The sequence below is a fragment of the Castanea sativa genome, chromosome 8, assembly GCF_040712315.1.
Source record: "Castanea sativa cultivar Marrone di Chiusa Pesio chromosome 8, ASM4071231v1".
Classification (NCBI taxonomy): domain Eukaryota; kingdom Viridiplantae; phylum Streptophyta; class Magnoliopsida; order Fagales; family Fagaceae; genus Castanea; species Castanea sativa.
In genome coordinates this window covers 34,739,248-34,764,376 of record NC_134020.1, presented here as the reverse complement: position 1 = coordinate 34,764,376, position 25,129 = coordinate 34,739,248, and the positions used below count along the sequence as shown (strand labels likewise).

The following is a 25,129-nucleotide window of genomic DNA, read 5'->3' as shown; positions in this document are numbered from 1 at the left end:
AAATTTTGATTTGTTGGCTTTCAAAATTATATATTTTTTTATTTGTTGAACTTAGTTGCGACTCTTTCTATAATTATATGTAATGACTCTTCTATTTTTTATTTATTTTATAATCTTGCAATCAAAAAAAAAAAAAATCTATTATACTAAACTCTAAATATCTTAGAAGGTTGCTTTTCCAAACCCTTAAAAAATACATTCAAATTAATACTGGTAATTTTCATAGTTTCATTAATACTTAACTTCATGCTAAAGAGACATGTGAGCAAAAAAAGCCAGCTTAATTAACATTCATGTAAGCATGTCTGTTTTAAACACAAAATTATAGATAAAAATAAATTCACACTCTTATCCCTAAAATTTTGAAACCTCTGCCCATATATGCTCTTTTTTTCCATCCCTCCATTCATAAGTTCATAGGCACCAAGCTTTTTACCAAAAGTTTTACGCACGATATTCTTTTTATTTACTATTTTTTGGTGTTGTAATTACGTGGGTCCAAGTGGGGTGAGTAAGTAAGAGAGTGCAAAAATATTTTGGTGCTTGTAGCAGAGTTATCCCCCCACCCCCAAGAGGTGGGGTGAGAGAGTATAAGAGTGTAAAAAATTTTTGGTGCTTGTAGTAGAGTTTATCCCGCACTCTTAACAGTAATTTTTAGGTACTCTCAAAATATGAAAAATGGTATTCACTCTTTTTATATTTATGGTAGAGTATATTTATTAAATTCTGAATGTGAGAAAATGAAGTACCATTTTTCCATACTCCATGCTCGGAGAGTACTTAAGAATTTTCCCACTCTCACTATTCCCTATTTCCCATCTCTCTCTCTCTATCTCTCTCTCTCTCTCTCTCATGTGCGAGTGAGTGGTCAGGAACTTCAATTGATCTGGATTAGTATCGTAATGTTGATGTGTTAAAAGTTAAAACATCAAATAAAAGTGTTGAGCTAATAATACTGATATAACAGATACTTTTTACTTAATTTGAGAGAGAGAGAGAGAGAAAGAGAGAGAGAGAGAGGAGGTTCTACCTAGTTGATGCAATGTTAGACTGTTACTGAAAGGGAAGTAAGTTCTTTTGCAAGAAGAGATGAACCGAAAACAAAAGCTTAACCTAAGCGAACTTCAATGCATAGATGCAAACATGCATTTTTTACTAAAAACTCATAAAGCATATTTCCTTCTCTGGGAGAGGTAGAGTAGAACACTCATAATAGTATCTTATAGGTTACTTCTCCGATCCCTTTAAAAAAATATATATTAAAAAAATTGGTATTTTACATGGTTTCATTAAGACTAATTCTATGAATTTAGAGAGGCAAATATAGGAAAGATCCTCCCTCTTTTTCACTCTTCTTTATTGAGATGAGCTTAAATCTTCCTAGAAAAAGAAATATATACCATTACCTGCTCTACTTCAACCTAAAATTAGTTGAAAGGCCTAAAACTTTCCTTAAACATTAATCAACATCTATTTATAACATATAGTAGTATAAATTATTTTTTTTGGTATTATAGATAAAGAAGTTAACTCCAGCTTTTGTGCCTAAAGGTCTGAGCTGCTTCCTTCGCCAAATCTTGGACTTCTTGACGGATTAGAGTTGGAGCTACCTTGAAGTAGAGAGTGTGGAGCATGTTCTTTTGAGTTCAGAAAACTTCAATTATAACTTCTGCATTTTTGTGCTTTACATAATTTTAGCTAATCTATGATTAAAACTCAAATCCTCCATTTCTCAACTATTGAATTATTTTTATATAAAAAAAATCTAAGATGAGATTCATTGTAGGCTTCATTATCATTTCAAATAAATTGAAATGATTAGAAATGATAATATCAAATATAGTATCACCAACTACGCGTCTTTTATAGTATTTACTGTTACTATGCTTATTTTGAGCCATCTCAATCATCATGTCATTGGCTATATCATTATTATTCTTATTTACTTTTTACCTTTAGTTTTTTTTGACAATATTTATATATAAATATATTAGCTATACAAATTTATCTAAGGTGGTTTAACTTTATACATTCATCTACTTTAATTTTGATTCTATAACTAAATAATAAATCAATGAAATTTTCTTTTAAAAAAATTGTCTACACATATTCATTTTGGGCGGTTTTAACATTACATCTAATTTCGCCTTTACATCTTCATTTACTTTAATTTATATGTAAATAATTGAAAAATGATCAATGAAGAGTTTTAAAAAAATGTTGATAAAAAGGTATTCACAAGTCTTGATTAATTTTTTATGGTAGAAAAGATACAACCTAACATCTGCCCCATAAGAGAAGTCCGAATCAAGTGTAGTAGATCACTTACTAGAGGTTTGTACCCCATTGTTCTATTATTGATTAATTCATTTGTGTTCCTTGATGCAAATATTTATTTTCATCATTTTATTTACAATACTAAATGCTTTTAAGGAATGGATTTTATTGTTGACTTGATTTGGGGGGGAAATCATATTATAATATGTCCTATTTTGTGTTGTTATCAGATTTTACTTTAACAAGATAGTTTGGAAATATAATGAAAAAAAATTTGTGCTATTGAAGAAGATGGTTTTTTTTTTTTACATTGTTTGTAAATATTTTGTTTTAAAAAATTAGCAAAAAGTAGTTAAACCTTTGATAAATGATGTTCCTAAATACTTGAGTAATTGTTTTACGCGTTTATGAACATTTTATATTGCTCTTCATCTTACTTATCACATTAGTTTATTCTTTGATTTTTTTAAGAAAATAAATTCAATTTTTTGTTTAAATTATTTATTTATCTATTAATTATTCACATGTTGGATTATATTAGGATAGTATTTACAAAATGACTCTTCTTTTTATTTTTTCAAAAATTTTCCTCTACTTATTTTCCCTTTGGAATTATACTCTTGTTTTTTTTTTTTTTTTAAATTAAGGAAAAAAGTTACAATTATTATGTATAAAGTTACAGCCAACACTTTTGCTTGAGATCATAAATCTATTTCTATTGTGTGACTTCAAAGCCTTATTAAAAATTTTAAAATGTTTATGCATATTTGACTTGCTCACATGAAATTTAATATATTTTACATATTTGGGTTAAAGAATTTGTGTTTGATTTTTTCCCTTTATTTTTTATTTTCAATTGTAGTTTGGTTGAGTTTTACTAATTTTTTAAAGGCAAAAATCCAAAACTAACCCTTTAACTTTCAACCTTTTTCATTTCAGTCCTCTAACTTTTAGTTTTTTCATTTCAGTCCTCTAACTTTTAATTGTTGTCAATTCGGTACTCCGCTACTTCCGTTAAGTGAGCCAAAACAACGTCGTTTTGTTTTGTTTTTTTTTTTTTTTTTTAATTTGTAATTAAAAAAAAATTAAAAAAACTATTATTAAAAAAAAAACATTCATTTTTTTCTCATTTTCTCTCTCGCTTTCTCGTTCTCTCTCTCTCTCTCTCTCTCTCTCTCTCTCTCTCTCTCACAAAGCCGTGGTGCAAGGCCTCACCACCGCCGCCGGCCTCCACCCACAACGTCCTTGCCACCGTCGACCTCCACCTCTCCATCTCTCTCTCTTCATCACTCACTCCACCAAAATCTGAAACCCAAAGTCTCATACCCTCGCTCCACCAAAATCTAAAAGCAAAGAAAATAATCTCATACCCTCTCCCCCATAATCTTAAACTTAAACTTCATATCCAAAATCCTATGATCATCTCCTTCATAATCTAGGTAGTACTGACCACAGCCCTAAACTGCTAATTTTGGGGGAAGAAGGGAGAGTCCGTCTGGGTCGGCAACGGCAAGAAGAGTGAGAAGAAAGAGAGAGAGAAAACAAATTGGGAAGAGTGGGCATGGCACAAAAGGCAATGGGTTTGGGCGTTTTCTCAACCTCGACGAGGCATATGCGACAGTTTCCAGCGATGGAGAGGCGACTGTGGTAGTAGAATCGAGGGATATCGACGCCAACGATTTCACATGCATGAAGGACCGTCATGCCCTTTGGGACTTTCACGGAGTACCCATCGACGAACACTTTGATCACGTGTTTTGAGTTGGGGAAATGGACTCAGGCTCCAGCCACAGGGGACTGGGGCGACGGAGGAGGGGGATCTGGAGTCAAGTCGGGTTAGTTTTGGATTTAGAGGATCGATTCAGAAGGTCTTTCTAAATGTTTTTTTTAGAGGCCAGCCTGAAGGTTGTGGGTGGAGGCCGGCGGCAGCGGTGAGGCCTTGCACCATGGCATTGTGAGAGAGAGAGATAGAGAATGAGAAAGCGAGAGAGAGTCCGATGAGAGAGAAACTAAGAAAAAAATGAATGTTTTCTTTTTTAATAACATTTTTCTTAATTTTTTTAATTACAAAATTTTAAAAAAAATGAGCCAAAACGACGTCGTTTTGGCTCACTTAACGGCAGTAGGTAACTGAGGTCTAACGGAGTACTGAATTGACAAGAATTGAAAATTACAAGATTGAAATGACAAAACTGAAAGTTAGAGGACTGAAATGAAAAATGCTGAAAGTTAGATGGTCAATTTTGGATTTTTGCCATTTTTAAATTTTGAGATATGTTTTTTGGTGTTTTGGATTGTAGGGTAGAAAAATTAGGTAGAGAAAGTTTGTTCAAAATTGAAAAAATAAGTTCCAAATTCTATGTACTTTTTAATAATACACAAAATCTTATCAATAAGTTTTATTAAAGAATGAATATTTTAGTTAAGTTACCTTTTAAATTTCTAAATATGATTGTATTGTTTTCATTTTGGTACAACAAAAATAATATATATTACATTTGCAGTTGTTTCTGTAATAAATGAAAATATGATTATAAAAGAAAAATTGCTCTTTATCTCATTAGTCCAAATTTTATTAAAAATAAATTTAATGAGACCCCAAAATAAAAATATCTTGTACAACATGTTGCACATGTACATGCGGATCCGCAACTAATAAATAAATAAATAAAATATACTGCAATAAAAATAATTGCTACAGCACGTAACTTTAGGGAGGGTCTGGCCCTTGGCCTTTGATCGCTAAATCCTTCCTCCCACGTTCCATCCACGCTCATCTTATTCCGTCTGTGAAAGCAAAGCAATCATTTACATCTTTATCTACATCTACTTCAGATTAATTGAGAATTTGAGATCCCTCCGCTTTTTCCTGCCTTCCCGAAGCCAACTAGCTGCTAAAACCACAAAATCTCTCATTTTATTCATTCATTTTTCATAGATGCAATTGGAACCGAATCTCGCAAACTCATTTAATTAAACCCGGTTGGTAAAAAAGCACCAGAATTGTTTGCACTTACATTTGGATTGAACTGAGATTGGGATGAAAATTGGGGGATTCTAGCTTGTTGAGGAAGATGGAGTGTCTCATTAATCAAAATTCCAAACAAAAAATTGAAAATTTGGATATGTAGCTAGGACTGAAATGGACATTAATTAATGATTATAATCCTGTATTTTAACTCTTTTATCTGCAAAAACAAAAAATATTAACTCAAAATACATCATATTACAACTAATTGCAAATGGAAGAATAGTGTTGAAGTTTACTCTGTTTGAGGAATTAACCAGAAACAAGAGTAATTTTTATTTATTTTTGGATAGATAAATAATGGGGGAGGGGTGATGGGATTCAAGTGATAGGCCAATGATAGTACTCCTTTTGTGGTGCCTCCTAATACTATCTTTTGTTTACAACTTCCTCCATAGGTTGTAGAAAACAAATGATTTTCATGGCTAAGAATAATTATCTGTGATTGTGAAAGCACAAGCTATGACAAGCATCTTTATTTTCCCGCTCACACAATTGAGATCCCCTATCTTTTTTCCTGCCTTCCCAAGCAAACTAGTTGCTAAAAGCCTAAAACAACAAAATCTATCATTTTATCCATTCTTTCCTCTACCTTTCCAAGACAGATTAGCTGCAAACAACTTAGATTTTGTAACTAGAAGTGAGCCCTTTCACCTAATTGCACCGTCTCCCAGCCATAATAAAAGCCCTCTCTTCCCTCCAACACATATCAAACATTTCTGCAAGTGCAAGTGCAAGTGCAAGTGCAAGCACCACTCTTGCATTTCAAAACTTCCCATCAATACAAAACAGTCCTCCACACAACAAAAATAACTTCAAAGATGGCAAAACAGATTCTCTTCTCCCTCCCAATTTTACTTGTATTTCTCTTACATTGCATCACAACTTTAGGCCAGCCCGCCGCAGCTCCAGCCCAGCCAGCAAATGCTCCAGTCCAGCCTGCAAATGCTCCAGTACAGCCTGCCACTCCGCCTGTAGTTCAGCCTGCCAAGGCCCCAGCCCCAGTCCAATCTGCCAAGGTCCCGCCAACACAGAAAAGTGTCCCTGATGTCACCAAAATCCTTGGAAAGACCAGTGGGTTCTCAATCTTTATTCGTCTCTTAAAAAGTACCGGAGTTTCTGACCAATTATACGGCCAGCTTAACAATTCAAATAATGGGTTTACTATGTTTGCTCCTACTGATGCTGCATTTTCGAACCTCAAAGCGGGCACTATAAACTCTTTGTCCGACCTACAAAAGACCCAACTAGTACAATTTCACATATTAAACACAGTCATTAGTCTGTCAAATTTCCAAACTCTGAGCAATCCAGTGCCCACAGAGGCTGGAGATACTAGTGACGGTGAGTTCCCACTAAGCGTAATGACTGCTGGCAACCAAGTGAACATCTCTACTGGTCTTGTTAATACCACGTTGGGTGGAACTGTGTATTCGGATAACCAGCTTGATATATATCAAGTGGAGAAAGTGCTTCTACCTCTTGACATTTTTAATCCTAAGCCTAAGAAGCATAAGGCACCAGCCCCTGCACCAACATTATTGTCAACGCCTAAGGACAATGATGATGAGTCTCAGTCTGATTCTACCAAAGTGAACGAGTCCAGCCCAGTAAGTATCAGTGGGCATGGAGTATTGGTGTCCATTGAAGTTGTTTTGGTCGCATTCATTCTCACGAAGGGAGTTCATGGTGTATGAGAAAATGCTTGTTAGGTGGGTTCCATTTTTCTAGTGCCGCGTGATTTTGCTGAGTTTGGGTGAACGGTCGAAATCGATTCTGAGTTCTTTCAAATAATTTCCACCTTTTCCTGTGCGATGCGTATTAAGACCAATCTGTGATGAAGCTTTTTTCTTTTTCCTTTTTTTCCGATTTCTATGTACTTGAGAGTTTTTATTTAATGATTTTTCAAGAGTACGTTGTTACTTTGAGCTCCAACATGTAACTTTCCGAATTCTAAAGATCAAATGTATTTTCTGTTTGATTGTTTCGGTAGATAACATTTCCTTATCTTTTAGAAAATATTATCTGGAAAATTGACTATTAGCTCCTTCAAAACGTTTTTTTTTTTGTGGAAAAGCTAACCCATTTTCTCATATTTGGCGGCAACCTTCAAAATAAATTGAAAAATATTTTCTGTTGTTTAGCTCGTATAGAAAATTACTTAGAATTTTGTAATTTCAAATAATCATTTGCACGAAACCTTCATTCACATCATGAATATGAGATAGAGCAACTAGACAATTACCCAAAAATTGATTCAGATCCTGGCACGGTGGTTTTATTTAGACATGGCAAAACGGGCGGGTTGGGTCGGGTTCGGGTTCAGGTTCGGGTCGTGTCACATGAATTTTTATTTTATTTTATTTTTATGAAGAAAACAACATGTATTTGCCATTTAAAAAGTTATGCAACAAATTACTTGATATAAAATGCATTATTTTGAATTCACCACTTATATCAAGAATAAACTCAGTTAAACTTATTAATACTTATTCAATAATTTTAAAATTATACAAATCCTAATATTGTTATCTAAAACAAAATAACACAAAGATAAGTAAAACAAATACACAAGTTTTATTTCTACACAATATTGACATTCCAAAATATAAAACAAAATTACAAGTGACTTATTGGATAGCTCATTTTGATAAAGAATAAAAATATATAAGAAATTTACAATCTTAAAAATTAACTTTATAATCTATTATCATTTGTGCTTGACACTCTATTTCAATTTGAGATATACATTAAAATTTGATTGCTTACTTATTTATACATGGTCTCTTTTATGAATATCATATCATTATTAAGCAACACACACTTTAAGAAATATCATAATTTATTTTGAAAAGTCGTTTATTTTGGACATAAATTGTTAAAAAATAGGTCTAAGTATTCATAATTTATGCTAATTTGATACTTTGGCTTCACTATTTTCACACTTGTGAATATTTCTCGCACATATCTATAATTTTAAATCTATGTTTTTAACTCTACTATAATCAGATTATCTTGGCATGTATTTTGCTATTTGATATTTAAAAATCTTTACTTATTACAGAATGTTTAACCATTTATCTTTCAATTAATTTGCATGTAGTTATGTAAATGTATCAATTGTTTGTTTAAAGCTCACAATAAACAATTATACCAATATTGTCTTAATTTTACTAATTTTTTTTACCCCAAAAAAAAATGGTTCGGGTTCGGGTCGGGTCACGGGTCACGGGTCACCCGTTTTTGCTTCGGGTAAAAAAAGGGTTCGGGTTGAGTATTTTTCGAGTTGGGTTGGGTCAGAATTTTCTGACCCATTTTGCCATATCTAGTTTTATTGTTGTGTGGTGCTATATGATGGCATGTGGAGTCGCGGCAAGTGATGGAATGTACAAGTGTGATTCACAACATATTGTGTATTTACTAAGCTAATGCAAGGATGGTGTGAAGTATCCTAACCTAAATTTAGGAATAAATATCTACAATCTAAATATATGTAACTTTGGAAGTTCCATGATATATTATGTGTGGCCGTGTGGGGAAATAGTGCAATATATGCCTTGCCACAGTTACCTTATTGCTATGGCTTCTATTTTATTCTACTATATTAGTCATAGACTCACAGTCCCATGCAACGTGTAGAAAAATTTGATGATTTGTTTTTTCGTTAAGTCAAAAATGAAAATAGTAGATAAGACTAATAAGTGTTAAAATGATGTGATTATTTTTCAACAAAATATAGTTAATGCAATATATTATATTTTCTAAATTAATCTATCTATATATGTTATTTGAAAGTATCTTAAATTTTGTAAGTAATTTTTTTAAGGAAACATAATGCATTTTTACATTCAATTATCATATAAGAGATATTTTGTAAATAATATAATGTGTGGTTAAAATTTGTTTCTAGTGCTCTTTACAAACTATTCATCCTACATACTTCTTGAATGACCTAAAAAATGAAGCAAATATAAGTAAATCCATCACTTACATTAGAAAAAAGAATATAAGACTTTAATAATATAAGAAAAATGTATTTTATTAAAAACCTACCAACATTATGTTGAGAATGTGACATAATTAATTGTAAAAAAAGTAGCTCATTTTTCTACTAAAACTCTCTTCTCAAAACATCATCGAAGTGGATTAAATGGACCACATTGGTCTGAAGTGGATTGAGTAGACCAAAAGAACCGAAATATTTCGCTGATGTGACTCAACAAGAGTATAACAATAATAAATATTACACTTAAGTGTTTAGATATTATAGATATGAAATATTTATAAGATGATATACTTAGCAGCCTTGGAAGCATTCTCCAATCATGTTTTGTGTTTTTGATAGTTGGCTTGGGGATAAGGTCTTTTAGGGCATCCTTGTTTATTGCCTTTGTTCAGAAAGTGAGTATTAGAATTCTAGATGAGACAAGTGATCTAATCTAGTGCATAGTCCAACTTGTTGAAGAGGGGAACTTCCACACTTGATTTCCTAACTTTAGGTTCAAGAAATCTTTCGATAAATCTTCCCTATTCCTGAAGATTTTCTTACAATTCTCTCTTTTTTACCACTTTCTCTGAATAGTACTCATTTTCTAAGGATTCCCGATGTCATTAATAAGGATAGGGGGGCTATTTTTATGGTGAAAGCTTGCATTTCTTGAAAAAGGCTAGTTTGGAAACTACGACCCAAGAAGACCACTTTTTCATTATGTTTCTCCTCCTTGACAAGTAAAGAGAAAATATCCACCGGTTACAAATCTCAAGGTATAGATTCATCTGTCAATAATTGATACCCCATAATCCAAGGGACTTACAATGAAGTCACCACATTAATTTTTTTTAAAGATAATTAAGAATTGATGAATGAATAATGAAGATCACAATATTACATACATCGTTTGTTAAAAAAAATAAGTGCATGACTTTGGTTCTAAAAACAATCTAACAAGAAAATTACATTTCTTTATTTCTTAATTACATTTAGAAACATCAAGAAAAAATTGCATAAAAAGTATTAACCTATACATCCCAAAGATTAAGTTTGGGGGTTATTTTACCGAGTAAGAAGGTGCTTGACACCCATTGCACCCAATCTAATTAAATTGGTCTCCTATAATACAATTATCAAATATAAACAAATTCTCTCAACCATTACACAATTAAGTAATAAAAATATCAAAACAGAAAAATTATAGAAACTCCTGCACTGTGTATTTACATATTCAAGAATAATAACTAACAAGTCAATATAAGCACATTAGCCATTAAGGACTCATCAAATCATGATAATGACAAGAAAAGAAACACTAACTTCGCACAATAACTTATTGTAAGATGAATGAATATGATTCAGATGTATGGATATGGATGAACTTGCAATTGCCAAGATGTGAAGATATAAACCCTGGATGCAATTCCTACCTGACATATGAGCATATTTCACATGATTTGCTAAAAATCAAACTAGGCATTAAATCTGGAGCTTTAACATCTAAATCCATTTTTTTAATATATCAAGTGAATTGTTGTCCATCCTATACATGTAAAGAAAACACAGACATCGATCTATCTTAGATGAACGTAATGCAACAAAGAAAATAGATATCATGAAAAAAAAATATTAATAGATCTTTCATTATATTGAATTAATGTAATTAAGCCACGATGCATGAGCATAGGAGTTATGATCATAGAATTACAGCTAACGCTAAAAACAAATCTAAGATGAGAAACTCCATAATCTAGCCTAACACTTGGAAACTAATCTAACTTAGCACATGTTTTTGAAATAGTTTTAATTATAAAAGCATGATAAAACCTAACTATGCCTAAACATGCTATAAAAATAAATTAGCTATGAAGGAATCGAACCTGCATGCAGTGTCTAGTTATTGTTCAGTTCTTGGGCTCGGGGTGGATTGTTGATTTTCTTGCCACTACAATCGTCTTTGATCTTAGATTGTTCAGATCTAGCTCCATCTATTATATAGCTTCTCCGTAAGACAAATGCTTGTTGATATATCTTTGTATCGTTGATGATGATTGATTGATGCAATAGCCTAGATTACTATTTGGATTTGTGTTTATGAATAAAACAAAGCAGGCTAAAGTGATTTATGTGCTGTAAAAAGAGTGTACGATGAAAAATATGCAAAATATTCATGGCTCACTAAACTACCACAGGCAAAAATTCTTTACCTTTTTTAGTAGGGATACTTGTCCTATTGAGAGAGAGAGAGAGCTATTTTCCTTATTTTAAAGGTTCAGAGGCCATGCAAATATTGATGGTTTTATATCCTATCAATCTCTCACAAGTTTATAAAAAAGCAGATGAACTTTAATTTATTAAATCAATTGAAGTCTTGCAATTGGATCCACCCATTTTCTGGGCAACAATGTTTTAGTTGAGTTATGGGCAATTAGAGATGAAATTCAATTTGCTAAATCAATTAGATCAACCCATCTAATAGTCGAACTTGTAGTAAACCTGCTTTTGAATTTTCTAACAAACAATATCACTGCGCGTAATTTTTATGCCAGAATTGAGAGAGATTTCATATCCCTCATGAGCTCGATTCCCATCTAGAACTAACCCATTCCTACCATGAAGGAAAATCAAACAGCTGGCTGCTTTGCAAAGCTTGGATGGATGTATGACTTGCCTTTTGTTATTCAAAGCATAGCCTTTCTTAAATTTTAATTTGTCAAACTTTGTTTTAACTCGTTTTGTAATTATATGTTGGAACTCTTCTATTTTGAATTTATTTTACTGTCTTGTTACCAAAAAAAAATTATTATACAAATCTTAGAAGGCAATTATTTAGTTGAACCTAAAAGCTTTTTATTGAAAATATTGTAAATGAAGTTAAAAATTAGCTGAAATAGAACAGCTGAATCTATGAATAATACAAAAAAAGTGCAATTAAACTTATAAATAGTAAAAAAAATAAATTAAATAGTAAAAGATAAAAAATAAAAACCATCTCTTTCAGCCAACGCCAAAAGTAACCTAAAAGTATAGTAGTAGAGCACTCGCAATATCTTAGAAGGTTGCTTCTCCAAACTCTTAAAAAATACATTCAAATACTGCTAATTTGCATAGTTTCATTAGGATTTAATTTCATGCTGATGAGACATGAAAAAAAACCAGCTAAACAGCCAGGTAAGTATGTCTGTTTTAAACAAAAAAAATTGTAGATAAAATCACACTTTTATCCCTCAAATTTTGAAACCTCTGCCCCATCTATGCTCTTTTTTCCATTCCCCCATCAAATAATTTTTGGTGCTTGTCCATTCACTTTTTCCCCATTTTTTATTTCCCTAGCACCACCTTTGCTCAGGCTACCAAGTGGTGGTGTGATCAGAAACGAAGCCATGATTTCAATTGAGGGGGGACCAAAATTTTGAGGGGCAAAATTGTCATTTGATCCGGATTAGTATGGTAATGCTGATGTGTTTATTGAGTTAAACATCAAATAAAAGAGTTGAGCTCACAATAATGACACAACAGATACTTTCTACTTGATTTAATTCGATTAAAAAAAAAAAAGAAAGGAAGTTCTATCCAGTTGATGCAATGTTGGTGAAAAGGAAAGAGGGAAGTAAGTTCTTTTTTCTAGAAGAAATGAACCGAAAACAAAAGCTTAACATAAGCACGTTCTTCGATGCAAACATTAATTTCTTACTAAAAACTCATAATAAGCATATTTCCTTCTTTGGGAGAGGTAGAGTAGAACACTCATAATATCATGTAGGTTTACTTCTCCAATCCCTTTAAATATATATATATATTCAAAATATTGGTATTTTAGTTTTACATAGTTTCATTAAGATTTAATTCCATGAATTTAGAGGCAATTATTGGAAAGATCCTCCCTCATTTTCACCCTTCTTTATTAAGATGAGCTTAAATCTTCCTAGAAAAAGAAATGTGTACCATTACCAGCTCTACTTCAACCTAAAATTAGTTGAAAGGCCCAAAAATTATTTTCATTTAAAAAAAAATATCAAATTATCTTTAAGAAAAGAAAAAAGAAAAAAGTACTCTGAGATAATATTTATTTTAGGCTTCATTATTATTTCAAATAAATTGAAATGATTATGTATGATTAATGTCAAATAATCTCTATTATCATTTCAGATAAATTGAAATAAATAATTATGTAAGATAATATCAAATAATGTATAGTATCGCCAATTACGAGTGTTGTAGTTGCTAATTAAAAATTCAGAAGTAAATTGCAAAGTACATCATTGCTTAGATTTTACACACTAAACATTAAAAAAATGAATTTTATTCCTTGTTTCATTCTATCAACAACTTTGATAATAAATCAACAAGAGGATGCAATGAAAAGAATTGCTACTGCATGTAACTTTAGAGAAGGTCTGGCCCTCGGCCTCTGATTGCTAAACCCCTCCTCTCGTGTCCCATCTAAGCGCATTTTTGTTCCGTCTGTGAAAGCAAAGCAATCATATACATCTTTATCTGCCTCCACATCCAAATAATTGAGAATTTGAGATCCCCTTTCTTTTTCCTGCCTTCTGGAAGCAAACTAGATGCTAAACCACAAAACCTCTCATTTTATCCATGCATTCTTCATAGATTCAATTGGAACCAAATCTGGCAAACTCATTTGATTAACGTGGTTGGTAAAATAGCATCAGAATTGTTTGCACTTACATTTGGATTGAACTGAGATTGGAATGGTCTAGCAGCAGCGAAAGGCTGATAAAAATGAGGTATTCTAGCTGAGGATTAAGAACTGTAACATTAATCAAAATTCAAAATAACTAATTGAAAATTTTGCTTTGTAGCTGGAACTGAAATGAACCTTAATTAATGATTATAATCCTATATTTTAATTCTTTCTTCTGCAAAAAAAAAAAAAAATTTATAACTTCAAAGACATCCCAATCTAACTAATTGCATATGGCAGATCAAAGTGTTGAATTTTAGGAATTAACCAGAAAAGAGGAAGAGTAATTTTTATTTTTATTTTGATAGATAGATAGTGGGGGAGGGGGTGATGGGATAAAGTGATAGGCTAATGGTAGTGTCACCCTTTGTGGTGACTCGTACTTGTGGGCTATGAAAGTTGAATACTACCTTTTGTTTTCAACTTCCTCCTTAGGCTTGCAGCAAACAAATGATTTTCATAGCTAAGAATAATTCTGTGTGATTGTGAGAGCAGACGATATGACAAGCATCTTTATTTCCCCGCTCACACAATTGAGACCCCCTCTCTTTTTCCTGCCTTCCCAAGCAAACTAGTTGCTAAAACAACAAAGTCTCTCATTTTATCCAATCTTTCCTTTACCTTTCCAAGACAGATTAGCTGCAAACAACTTAGGTTTTGTAACTAGAAGTGAACACTTTCACCTAATTGTAGTGTCTCCCAGCCATAATAAAAGCCCTTTCTCCACACCAACACATATCAAACACTTCTGCAAGTGCAAGTGCAAGCACCACTCTTGCATTTCAATACTTCCCAGCAAAACAAAACAGTCCTCCACACAACAAAATCACTTCAAAGATGATAAAACAGACTGTCTTCCTCCTCTCAATTTTACTTGTATTTTTCTTCCATTGCACCACAACTTTAGGCCAGCCGGCTGCAGCTCCGGCCCAGCCAGCAAATGCTCCAGTCCAGCCTGCGAAGGCTCCAGTACAGCCTGCCACTCCGCCAGTAGTTCAGCCTGCCAAGGCCCCAGCCCCAGTCCAGTCTGCCAAGGTCCCACCCATACAGAAAGGTGTCCCTGATGTAACGAAAATCCTTGGAAAGGCTGGTGGGTTCTCAGTCTTTATCCGCCTCTTAAAAAGTACCGGAGTGTCTGACCAATTATACGGCCAGCTTAACAATTCAAATAATGGGTTTACTATCTTTGCTCCTACTGATGCTGCATTTTCAAGCCTCAAACCAGGCACTATAAACTCTTTGTCCGACCTACAAAAGACCCAACTAGTACAATTTCACATATTAAACACAATTGTTACTCTGTCAAATTTCCAAACTCTGAGCAATCCTGTGCCCACAGAGGCCGGAGATACCACTGCCGGTGAGTTCCCACTAACCGTGACCACTGCTGGCAACCAAGTGAACATCTCTACTATTCTTGTTAATACCACATTGGGTGGAACTGTGTATTCGGATAACCAGCTTGAAATATATCAAGTGGATCAAGTGCTTCTTCCTGTTGACATTTTTAGTCCTAAGCCTAAGCATAAGGCCCCAGCCTCAGCACCAACATTGTCAAAGCCTAAGAGTACGGACAATGATGATGATGCAGATACAGATACTCCGTCTGTTGCTGCAAAAGTGGATGCGTCTGGTGCAGTGACTGTGAGTCTCAACAGGCATGGAATATTGGTGTCCATTGGAGTTGCTGTGATTGCATCACTGTCACGAAGGGACTTGATGGCATAAATATGCATGTTGGATTTTGATAAGTGGGTTCCAATTGTTTAGGGCCTATGATTTTCCTGAGTTCGGGTGAGCCGTCGTAATTAACACCGAGTGCTTTTAAATAATTGCCTTCTCTCCCTGTCCAATCTGTACCATTCAAATTTGTGATGAGAACTAAAGATGCTAAGGCTTTGTCTTTGGTTTATTTTATTTAATTATTGTTCCTTTTATTTTTAATTTGTAATATTTCTGTGTACTTGAGAATTTTCTATGATTTTTCAACGGTTGTATAAAAAAAAAAAAAATTTTATGGGAACGGTTGTGTCATTGGAATAGTGGAATTGAGCATTAAATTCTCTCTTTTGAATTCTGGTCACATAGTTAATTAGCCTGAGCCTAAGTGCCTGACTTAATAAACTGAATTATATATGGTTGAAAAATTACATAGTTAACTGAGCATTAAACTTCATCAATTTCACAAATTAAGTCCAAGTAGTTAATAAGCCGGACTCAATAATATGAATGAACAATCACAACACGAACAACCACACAAGAGACGAGGATTTATTTACAAAGTGAAAACCTAGGAGGAAAAACAGTTCGGGACCTAGTCCAATCTTGTCAAATCTACTATGAATAGGTTGTGATACAATCAAGACTTACAAAACCTCCAATACATGTAACTTGACTTGTATCTAAACTCATAACCTCTTAACTGCAACTGCTTCCTTAACTTTTGTCTTTAGAGTGATTTGTCGTAGCTAACTGAGACTCCAACCGCCCAGTGGCGGAGCTATGTTGGGGCCGAGAGGGGCTTTGGCCCCCAATTTTTTTTTTTAACCGAAATATATGCCCTCATAAATGAAATATCCCAAAATTTTAGAAGATTTTTCTAAGGTACCCTTCTGGCCCTCCATCCTCCATTTGTTTTTCAGAGAAACTCCTTTGGTTTAATAATTTTCTGAAGAAAGAAAAAAAATTTCAAAAACTGCCCTTTCTCGTTTTTTCAATAAGAAAAAAAAAATCTCTGTAGCTTACTTTGGTATTGACAGTTGAAGGAGAAGATTTTTCTAAGGTACCCTGTTGTGAACTGAGAAATAAAAGATAGTGTAGTCAATTCAAGATGACTAATCTCCTGAACTTGAGAGAAGAAATAGACATTTTTTGGTTAATTTTTTGCTTGCTTCATTCATAATTCTTACGTACATAAATACTAGCGAGTAAATAAGCTTCATCACAACCAAGTCCTAAAACATAGGATCTAACTCCTACTTAAATTTAAATACAAATTGAAATTAAATCTTAATCCTCATCCTAATCTACTGCATAATTTTATTAGAATTCTATTCAAATTCAAACTACTTCAACTACTTTAGAATTATTTGCCATTTGGCCTTGGGACACAACATACCTTTTTTGCCCGCCATCCTCCGTTTGTTTTTCAGGGAAACTCCTTTGGTTTAACAATTTTCTGAAGAAAGAAAAATAATTTCAAGAAATGCCCTTTCTCATCTTTTGAAGAAAAAAAAAAAAAATCTCTTTAGCTTACTTTGGTATTGACAGTTGAAGGAGACTGTGTTTAACACACTTTTTTTCTTCATCTTCAAAAAATTACGCCATTATATTGGTGCCATTGCCAGGAGATTTGCAGTTTATGTTCTCTTAGTTTTCTCCTTCGTCTCTCTATCCCATTTGCCTTTCCCTTCTCTTCTATGCTTCAAGTAATTGATTTAGTGCTATACAATTTATAAACTCCAAGGCTTCCAAACTACTTTCTCTAATTCCAATACAATAAAGCTTTTAAGAAAGGATCACATGTATGATTCAAAAACAAACATGTCAAAAGTAAACTTGATATATCACTTTAGTAGTTTAGTTTACTCCCAAGTGTGGTTCGAAAGAAATATATTACCACGACTTATTTCACAACTTTTTTGTTACAAGATGTAGACAAGTATGATTGCTGGAGAAAAATTAATGAGCCCATATATAAGTAATAGATAACCATTCACAATCTTTCATGATAGAGTTATGCAAAAATTTGTAAAATAATTATGGTCCTAGAACCACTATGACTTGTCTTTATCTATTATTTATTTTTTTTAATTGATAAATATATTATATAACATATAAATATAAAAACTTATCATTAATTTGACAAAATATATTACTAGATATTTTGATTCAATTTATTTTTATGCATTTCAATGGGTGTTGTCTAATTTTTAGCCATCTTTTAGCCTATTAATAATATCCTTTTATCTTAATTATTATAATTAATGTGTTGTAATTTAACTTGAAAACCTAGGTTGATAGGCAAATTAAAAACTATATTGAGTTATAAATTAATCCACTTAACTGTATATATGTATCACCCAAAAAAAATGTATTGTATATTGAAATGTGTTTATGATACTACTATATATTTTAGATAATTGTACATAGTATGGATATATATTAGAAAAAAAATGTAATCGTCTTATTTATAACTCAGCCTCCCTAAACATAGATTCTTGGCTCCGCCACTACAACCGCCAAACCAATCTATCAATTACTTCAAGGCCACAAGAAGATTTTTGGTCATCTGTGTGATTTTAGCACAACACTCCAATAACACAGGAGGTGTTGTAATGCTTTGGGTGTACTTTGAAATCTCCTCATAATGGTTTTATCAATTTGGAGAGTTTAAAGACAAATAGGGTTAACAGGGTTTTTCTTTTGGCTTTGGTGGTCTTCTTCCATCTACAAAGATAAGGATTTATGTAGGGTTTAAATATAAGTTGGGTTTGGCTTGAGTGTGGCACACAACCATTTCTTGAAGCATATTAGGATAAATTCCCCTAATAGGAATTTGGTTGGCAAAGACTTTCTATTAGGGTCTTGTTTGATGGAGAGTGGTATTGCATGATCAGGGATTTGAATTTCAGTTGACCGACTGAGGTTGAATCTTCGCACAACCGAAATACTTTGATGTACACCACTCTGAAGGTTCAATTCTAGCCTTCATTACCCAATATTACAAAACAGGAAAAAAAATACATGGAAAATTTTTCAAGGGATTCACCAACAATAAAAATCCTAACACCAATGATCAAATATATTTTAGAAAAAATGATATTAGATACCTTAAATAAGAAATTGGTGAGAAATCACTCTAAAAATAAAAAAGGCAAACCCCACAAGATTAAGGTAGTTGATTAAATGCTAAGCTTAAATCCATGGTGAACCTTTACTAGGATTATTGAATTTGACCAAAATAATAATAATAAAAATAACCTATATGTAACCCGACCTGATTGAAATGTTCGACTCCAAACATGTCTCAATTGGCAATAAGTTGCAAGGTTTAAAACGTTATAATATTAGATGTAGTGTTGGGGTTTTTTTACCAAAAAAAAAAAAAACCAACAAACCCAAACCACCCAATATTCATTATAAACTCTTGCTTCTAAAGGGCCAAGTGAGATTTGTATCTCAAGTTTCTTTCTTTCCCACTCTTGGGCATGTAAAAAACATATGTCATTTGGATAAAATTTAGGTACATACTTTCGGTTAGGCTAGACCCATTTTGTCTAGCCTAATAAAAACTAAGGTTTTGTTACACTATTTTAAGCTCATTATTCAATTAATTATTGTAATTTATACAATTTGTTTAATCTCGTCAAAACTAATTCTCAAATTTTAAAAATAAATCAAAGAAAACACTTTAGTTGAGTTCCGAAATTTAAAATAATCAAAACTAAATTTTATATATATATATATATTAACCTACTAGTAGTGTAGGTTGGGTCGCTTACTCAGGTTTTAAAAATTCCCAATTTGAACCCAACCCAAGTTATCGACTCATGTTAAACTAATCTCAGGTGTCAAATTAGTGTGTTGAATGAAATTAAAACTTAAAAAATGTTGATACTATCTTGCTCTTTTTCCTTTTCTTTTTTTAGGGGTAAAATGAAAACTTCATTCAACTAAGCAGAAAAAAGAACAAAAGTCTTGGAACAAAGCCAATTAGAGTACAATTATGGATATGATAAGGACACATCTAAAATTTGGGAGTACTACAAAAAAATGTACTATTGCAAAGGACCAAAACCGCTACAAAAGCCCAAAAAACCGCCACTAAAGGTCCATTTGACCTTTAGCAGCGGAGGCTATTGCGGCGGTTCTACCCGCCACTATTGCGGTGCTGCTATAGATCTATTGATGCAGTGACCGCCGCAATAGATTGGCCACTTAGCGATGCTTTTGGCCTACTGTGGTGGGCATAAAACTGCTGCCATATGAGGTTACCATTAGGGTCAAGTGACCTTTTAGCGGCGGGCATTAAGCGCCGCTATAAGGTTTATTAAACAACAAACTAGCGGCAGTTACGCTCGCCGCTATATGTGTGAGGCTTTAGCAGTGGGCTATAAACGCCGTTATAGGTCTCCAATTATTTCAAAATTTTAGTCCTTCAGCGGCGGTTTTTACTTGCCTCTATAGGTTAATTTGTTTTCCTCTCTTGGGTTCTAAAACCACATTTCTATTACAAATAACTTGTAATAATTTTAGTTCCACTAAGACAATACCACAAATGTAACTAGATAACACCACAAATGTCTCCAAACTAACATTATATTAACATAGAAATATATTATCAAATACATAATATTGTCTATAACCATCATCATAAAATTAACAAAAGAAAGATGTGGTCCTTTGTACACAAAAAGTCCTTCAACACTTAAACTAAGTTAATACCATAGTCAAAGGTTCAAAGTGTTTCAAAATATTTGTCAACACTTGCAAAAAATGTGTTTGATCAAATGTGGTTCTTTGTACACAAAATTTCCTCAAACACCAACATAAAATTTATAAGCTACTTGGTTGATGGGATGCAGATGATGATTTTTGGAAAGCTGGGGATTGTAGGATCGGAGGAACGTCCTACATACAAAAAAAAAAAGTAATAATTAGGACACAATGATATCAAATATTGGAATCCAAAATTGCTTTGCAACATCCAAAATTGCTTTGGTTGTCATATCAGCATGTACAAGTATGAAAGATCAACCAAAACAATGCAAGTAATATCAATATGGCATCTATTGAAAAAAAAAGACATGGGGTATTCTCAGCAACTTATTCTAAGCTCTATATAACCATATCTTAAGAGAGTGGCTTGGAATTCTAAATTTATTTGGAAAATTGTAATACTAAAATCCACAAGAAAACTCTGAGGCATGTTGCTTAAGAATGAGTGAAACAAACAATACTCAAGAGATCACAGAATCAAAATGTGAAAATACTGCAACTTAAGTCAATGGCAGTGGCTGATTACATGATGCACAATAAGATAAGAACAAAATGTGATATACATTCGACTCCAATGGCAAAAACATTTATAAACAAACATACTCACCTGTAAACCAACCAAGAAGGGCTACCACAAATAGTTAATAACACAAACAAGTTATCAGTTAGTTGCTAAGACTTCAGCCTTTTAACCTAGCCATTCAAATTCCACTAATTATGGCAAAATTGCAAGAGCAAATAATTGAATAAATTAGTTTCATTGACTGCCACTACTAACAACCAATTAGCAATTGCAATTTGAGTATTATTAGAAATCAAAACAACAGCCAAAAGCGTTGTAGCTCAACTAGCACTTCCTATTGGCTAAATTGCAAGGGTGAATAACTAAATAAATAACTTTACTGCCTTCAATACTTAAACGAGTTTCATTGACTACCACTACTGGCAACCAATTAGTAATTGCAATTTGAGTACTATCAAATCCAAAACAACATATCCATCATAGCAAATTATCAGCAAGGAACTCAGCAAACAAACATTAATGCCAACCGTCACAGCAAATTATAAGACAAACTCATCAAGGAAATAGCATGATCAAAGGAATTAAACAAACATTAATGCCAACCTAACTGCATTGTGAAGTTATTTGTTGCATTTGTTGAAGCATGCGAGTCATTCTTTGCTCCATCTCTTGAAATTGTCTAAGGGTCCGTTTGGATAGAACTTATTGCTGAAAACTGAAAACTGAAAACACTGTAGCAAAATAATTTTTAAATGTGTAAATAGTACTGCGGGATCCATTTTTAATAAAAAATTGCTAAAAACGTACATGAACAATGCGCGCACAGTACGCGCACAGTGCGCGCTTGTCCCCCCCGCAGCAGAAGAAAAAAAAAAAACAAAACGCAGACGCAGCATAATAAGCTGGATCCAAACCAGCACTAAGTCTTTCCTTCATTTCGTCAAAAGAGGACAATTTCTCCTGCATATTAGCCAAGGAAGCCTTCAGTTGTGCAACTTCGTCGTCCTTTGCTTGACTTGATCGTATTTGAAGGTCCGTGAGAGCACTCTTGCTACTTCAGCTACTTGGGCTTGGACCAAATCCTACCCCACAAATACGACCTTAGCAACATCATTTGATTCAAGACAACAAAAATTATATTGAGAAGCATACACAATATATTTGACAATAAGCATAGACACAAGTGGAGTTATTATTTATAAGTCATAGATAGAAGCATACCAGCATCTTTATGATTTTTTAGTATAATCAGAGGAAACAATCCTTTATTTATTTATTTTATAGTTGCATGTATTGAGTAGAATTTGCACTCACAACCTCACATTTCATCCATTCTTATGGGAAAAAGAAGTGCCATTTGAGGCAAAGCCTATTGGCATGACTATCAAGATGAGAAACGTAAAAGACTTCCAAACTATATATATATATATATATATATATATATATATATATATCTTGCGAACCCTCCATGATCTATATTAGTAGCCATCAAATTCAGCAGAGAGGAAACTGGACTCCCTGAAGTTCAAAAGCTTTTTCACCTATAAGTTACTTGATGCATAAAAATACCTATGTAGTTTCCAACCTCGAGTACAAAAATTTCCAATACAATGTTAAAAATAAAGGAAGTTAATCAAAAACTCCTTTAGACATGCAATTTCTTTCACCTCAACATAACACAAAAGTATTTAACAGATGCTATTGAATATTTAGGAACAAATTTCTGTGAAATCCGAGTTGAATATGGTATCTTAACGCTAGACATGCACTAGTAGGCAGTCCATCTTTCAAAGTTAAAGCCGCTTAACCATATCTGAAACCCACTAACATTCACAAGTCCCATTCATAGGTAGACCTCAAGAACTTGGACGTAAAAAGATCATAACACTTAATGATGACAAGGGATTCAGCTACTTAAGACAAAGTAACTGGAAGTAGGACTTTGCCAAGCATGATATGGGATCCCCATTAATATAAAGGAAGGCATCTACAGCTCTAGATAAGACTTAATGATGAAAAAGGGATTCAACTATCCAACTCAAAGTAATTGGTCCGAGTAGGCTTCGCTGAGTTCAATATGAGAAACCCTTTAATCATGAGAAAAACATCATGAAAAGCATCAATTTCGGTGAAAATATTAGACAATTAATCATAAAATGTAGATAATGCATTCACGTTAATAGATTTGAATGTGCTATGAAAAAATCACATTGAAGTAAAAGTTAACTTCTCTATAAAAGTTCACTCTTGGCCCTTGAAACAATTTATTTCCTACTTAACTATCAAGTATGTATCAAGTGCATAAGAAATTCAACTTCCAATATACAAACTCAAACACCAACCATGACACCATCATCTATTTTATTTATGAACAGCTACTCTTATCCAGGATATCAAACCCAAAGCCAAAAATACTACTAATAACTTAATATTATTCAGGATATCAAACCCAAAGCCAAAATACTACTACGAACAACTTGATATTATTCTAGCACTCTATTAATCTTATTGAATCCATCTCCAATTGCTACTAGAATAAGAAAGATGGCAACTATATCAAAAATAAATAAAAACCCCCAAAAGCTTTTTATTTACAAAATTCATTAAAGTGAGCTCAAACATCAATTTTCACAAAACCCCACTAACCTGAGCGGCCCAAAAATAAGAAAGAGATCTCAAATACCATGTGTTTCATATAGCTCCAAAATCAAACAGGTTGCATGCACACTTAAACCCAGATAAAAAACCAATCATACATTTTTCTCATTCCAAAACTTTAAACCGAACATACTTCAAAACCAAACCTTTAAACCCGAACAATCATAGAAAATTAAAATCCAAACGAAAAAAATTCACAAATCACAATTTAATCAAATTCTTCCACTTAATTAAATCCCTCATTACCTTAAAAGATCAAACCGATCTCATGCGAAATTAAGGCACGCAGTCCAGATATAGTTGGATCCTTTGGGACTCATTTCGCCGTTTCGAAATGGGTTTCCATTGCTTTCAAAGTAACCCCTCTTCAACAAGCATTCCATCAAGTCCACCCACTCGGGCCACGGGTGCGATATTTGAACCGTTATTCTCTCAGCCTTGGTGGGTCCGCTCAGATCGAAGATAACTTCAGGTTTAGTAGTTGATTGGGTTATTTGGTTTATGGGTTTCGAAGATTGGAGCTCTTCAACTTCGTTCATAATGAAATCTAGCTTGGATTTTGGAGGAGGAGGCTGTTCTGGACCGTCGATGAGGAGGGAGAGAAAGAGAGAAGAAAATTGATGTCTTAGAGAGAGGGAAACAAATTTTGGAGGAAAAAAAACTAAGTAAAAGCCTAAGTAGAACGTCAGATTTTGGCTTTGAGGGAAAAAAGCTATAAGTTAAACACGTTAGGATGGGAACAAATTTTTGGGTGGAAAAAATAAAAGAAGACAGATTTATTTTGAGGAAAAAAAATAAATAAAAGAAGACAAGTTTTAATTAATTACCATTTTTGACTAGCAATTACCATTTTGTTATGCATTTTGTAATTATATATGAATCAAACATATCTATATATCTAAGTGAGTTAATGAGTGCAAAATATTAAGAATCTAATATTAATGAGCTATGAAATACAATTTAAAAACAAGAAACAATCACATATACTCAATAAAATTCACCACACAACTTTCTCAAAAAAAAAAAAAAATACCACACAACAAAAATTATCACACATTCTATTTTATTAAAAAAATTATCATAGCTATTATTAAATTTATATAAGAATTTTAATATGTGACTAATTACGTTTATTTTTTAAAAAAATAATATGACTAATTAGATGGTCAGATTGAGAGAACATAACCATACAAGTATACAACACATGTTAATCACGCACCATACTTAGATTTGAAATCTAACCATTGAATTTGAAGAGTGTAATGAAAGGTTAATTCTGGTAAATTATGGTCACAATCAAACGGTTGGATTTGGAGAAAGACGCGGTCAAAGTTTAGTCAAAGTTGGTCAAACCCGATCAAACTTAATTGATGGTCCTGAGTGTCCAAGACCATTGGACTTGGTGAAATTCATATTCAAATCTTGATCAATAGAATTGAAGAG

General features: G+C 33.0%; 2 protein-coding genes and 1 long non-coding RNA gene across 4 annotated transcripts; 2 read left to right on the top strand and 1 right to left on the bottom strand.

Annotated features, from left to right (window-relative positions):
* The first annotated feature begins 6,019 nt into the window (after positions 1-6,019).
* LOC142608093 (fasciclin-like arabinogalactan protein 12) lies at positions 6,020-7,297 on the top strand. Its single transcript, XM_075779798.1, has one exon. It carries the CDS (start codon positions 6,127-6,129, stop codon positions 7,000-7,002), a length of 876 nt encoding a protein of 291 aa, XP_075635913.1. The 5' UTR covers positions 6,020-6,126; the 3' UTR covers positions 7,003-7,297.
* Positions 7,298-14,287: 6,990 nt separating this feature from the next.
* Positions 14,288-15,926, top strand: LOC142605590 (fasciclin-like arabinogalactan protein 12). Its single transcript, XM_075777007.1, has one exon. It carries the CDS (start codon positions 14,842-14,844, stop codon positions 15,730-15,732), a length of 891 nt encoding a protein of 296 aa, XP_075633122.1. The 5' UTR covers positions 14,288-14,841; the 3' UTR covers positions 15,733-15,926.
* Positions 15,927-20,311: 4,385 nt separating this feature from the next.
* LOC142605591 (uncharacterized) lies at positions 20,312-24,371 on the bottom strand. Of its 2 annotated transcripts, XR_012839088.1 has the most exons (4): positions 23,933-24,371; positions 21,836-22,110; positions 21,632-21,759; positions 20,312-20,637 (listed from the first exon to the last, which is right to left on the bottom strand). It is a non-coding gene; the product is annotated as an uncharacterized LOC142605591 (long non-coding RNA). The 2 variants fall into 2 exon arrangements; XR_012839087.1 differs by having other exon boundaries at positions 21,632-22,110.
* Between the last annotated feature and the right edge of the window lie 758 nt (positions 24,372-25,129).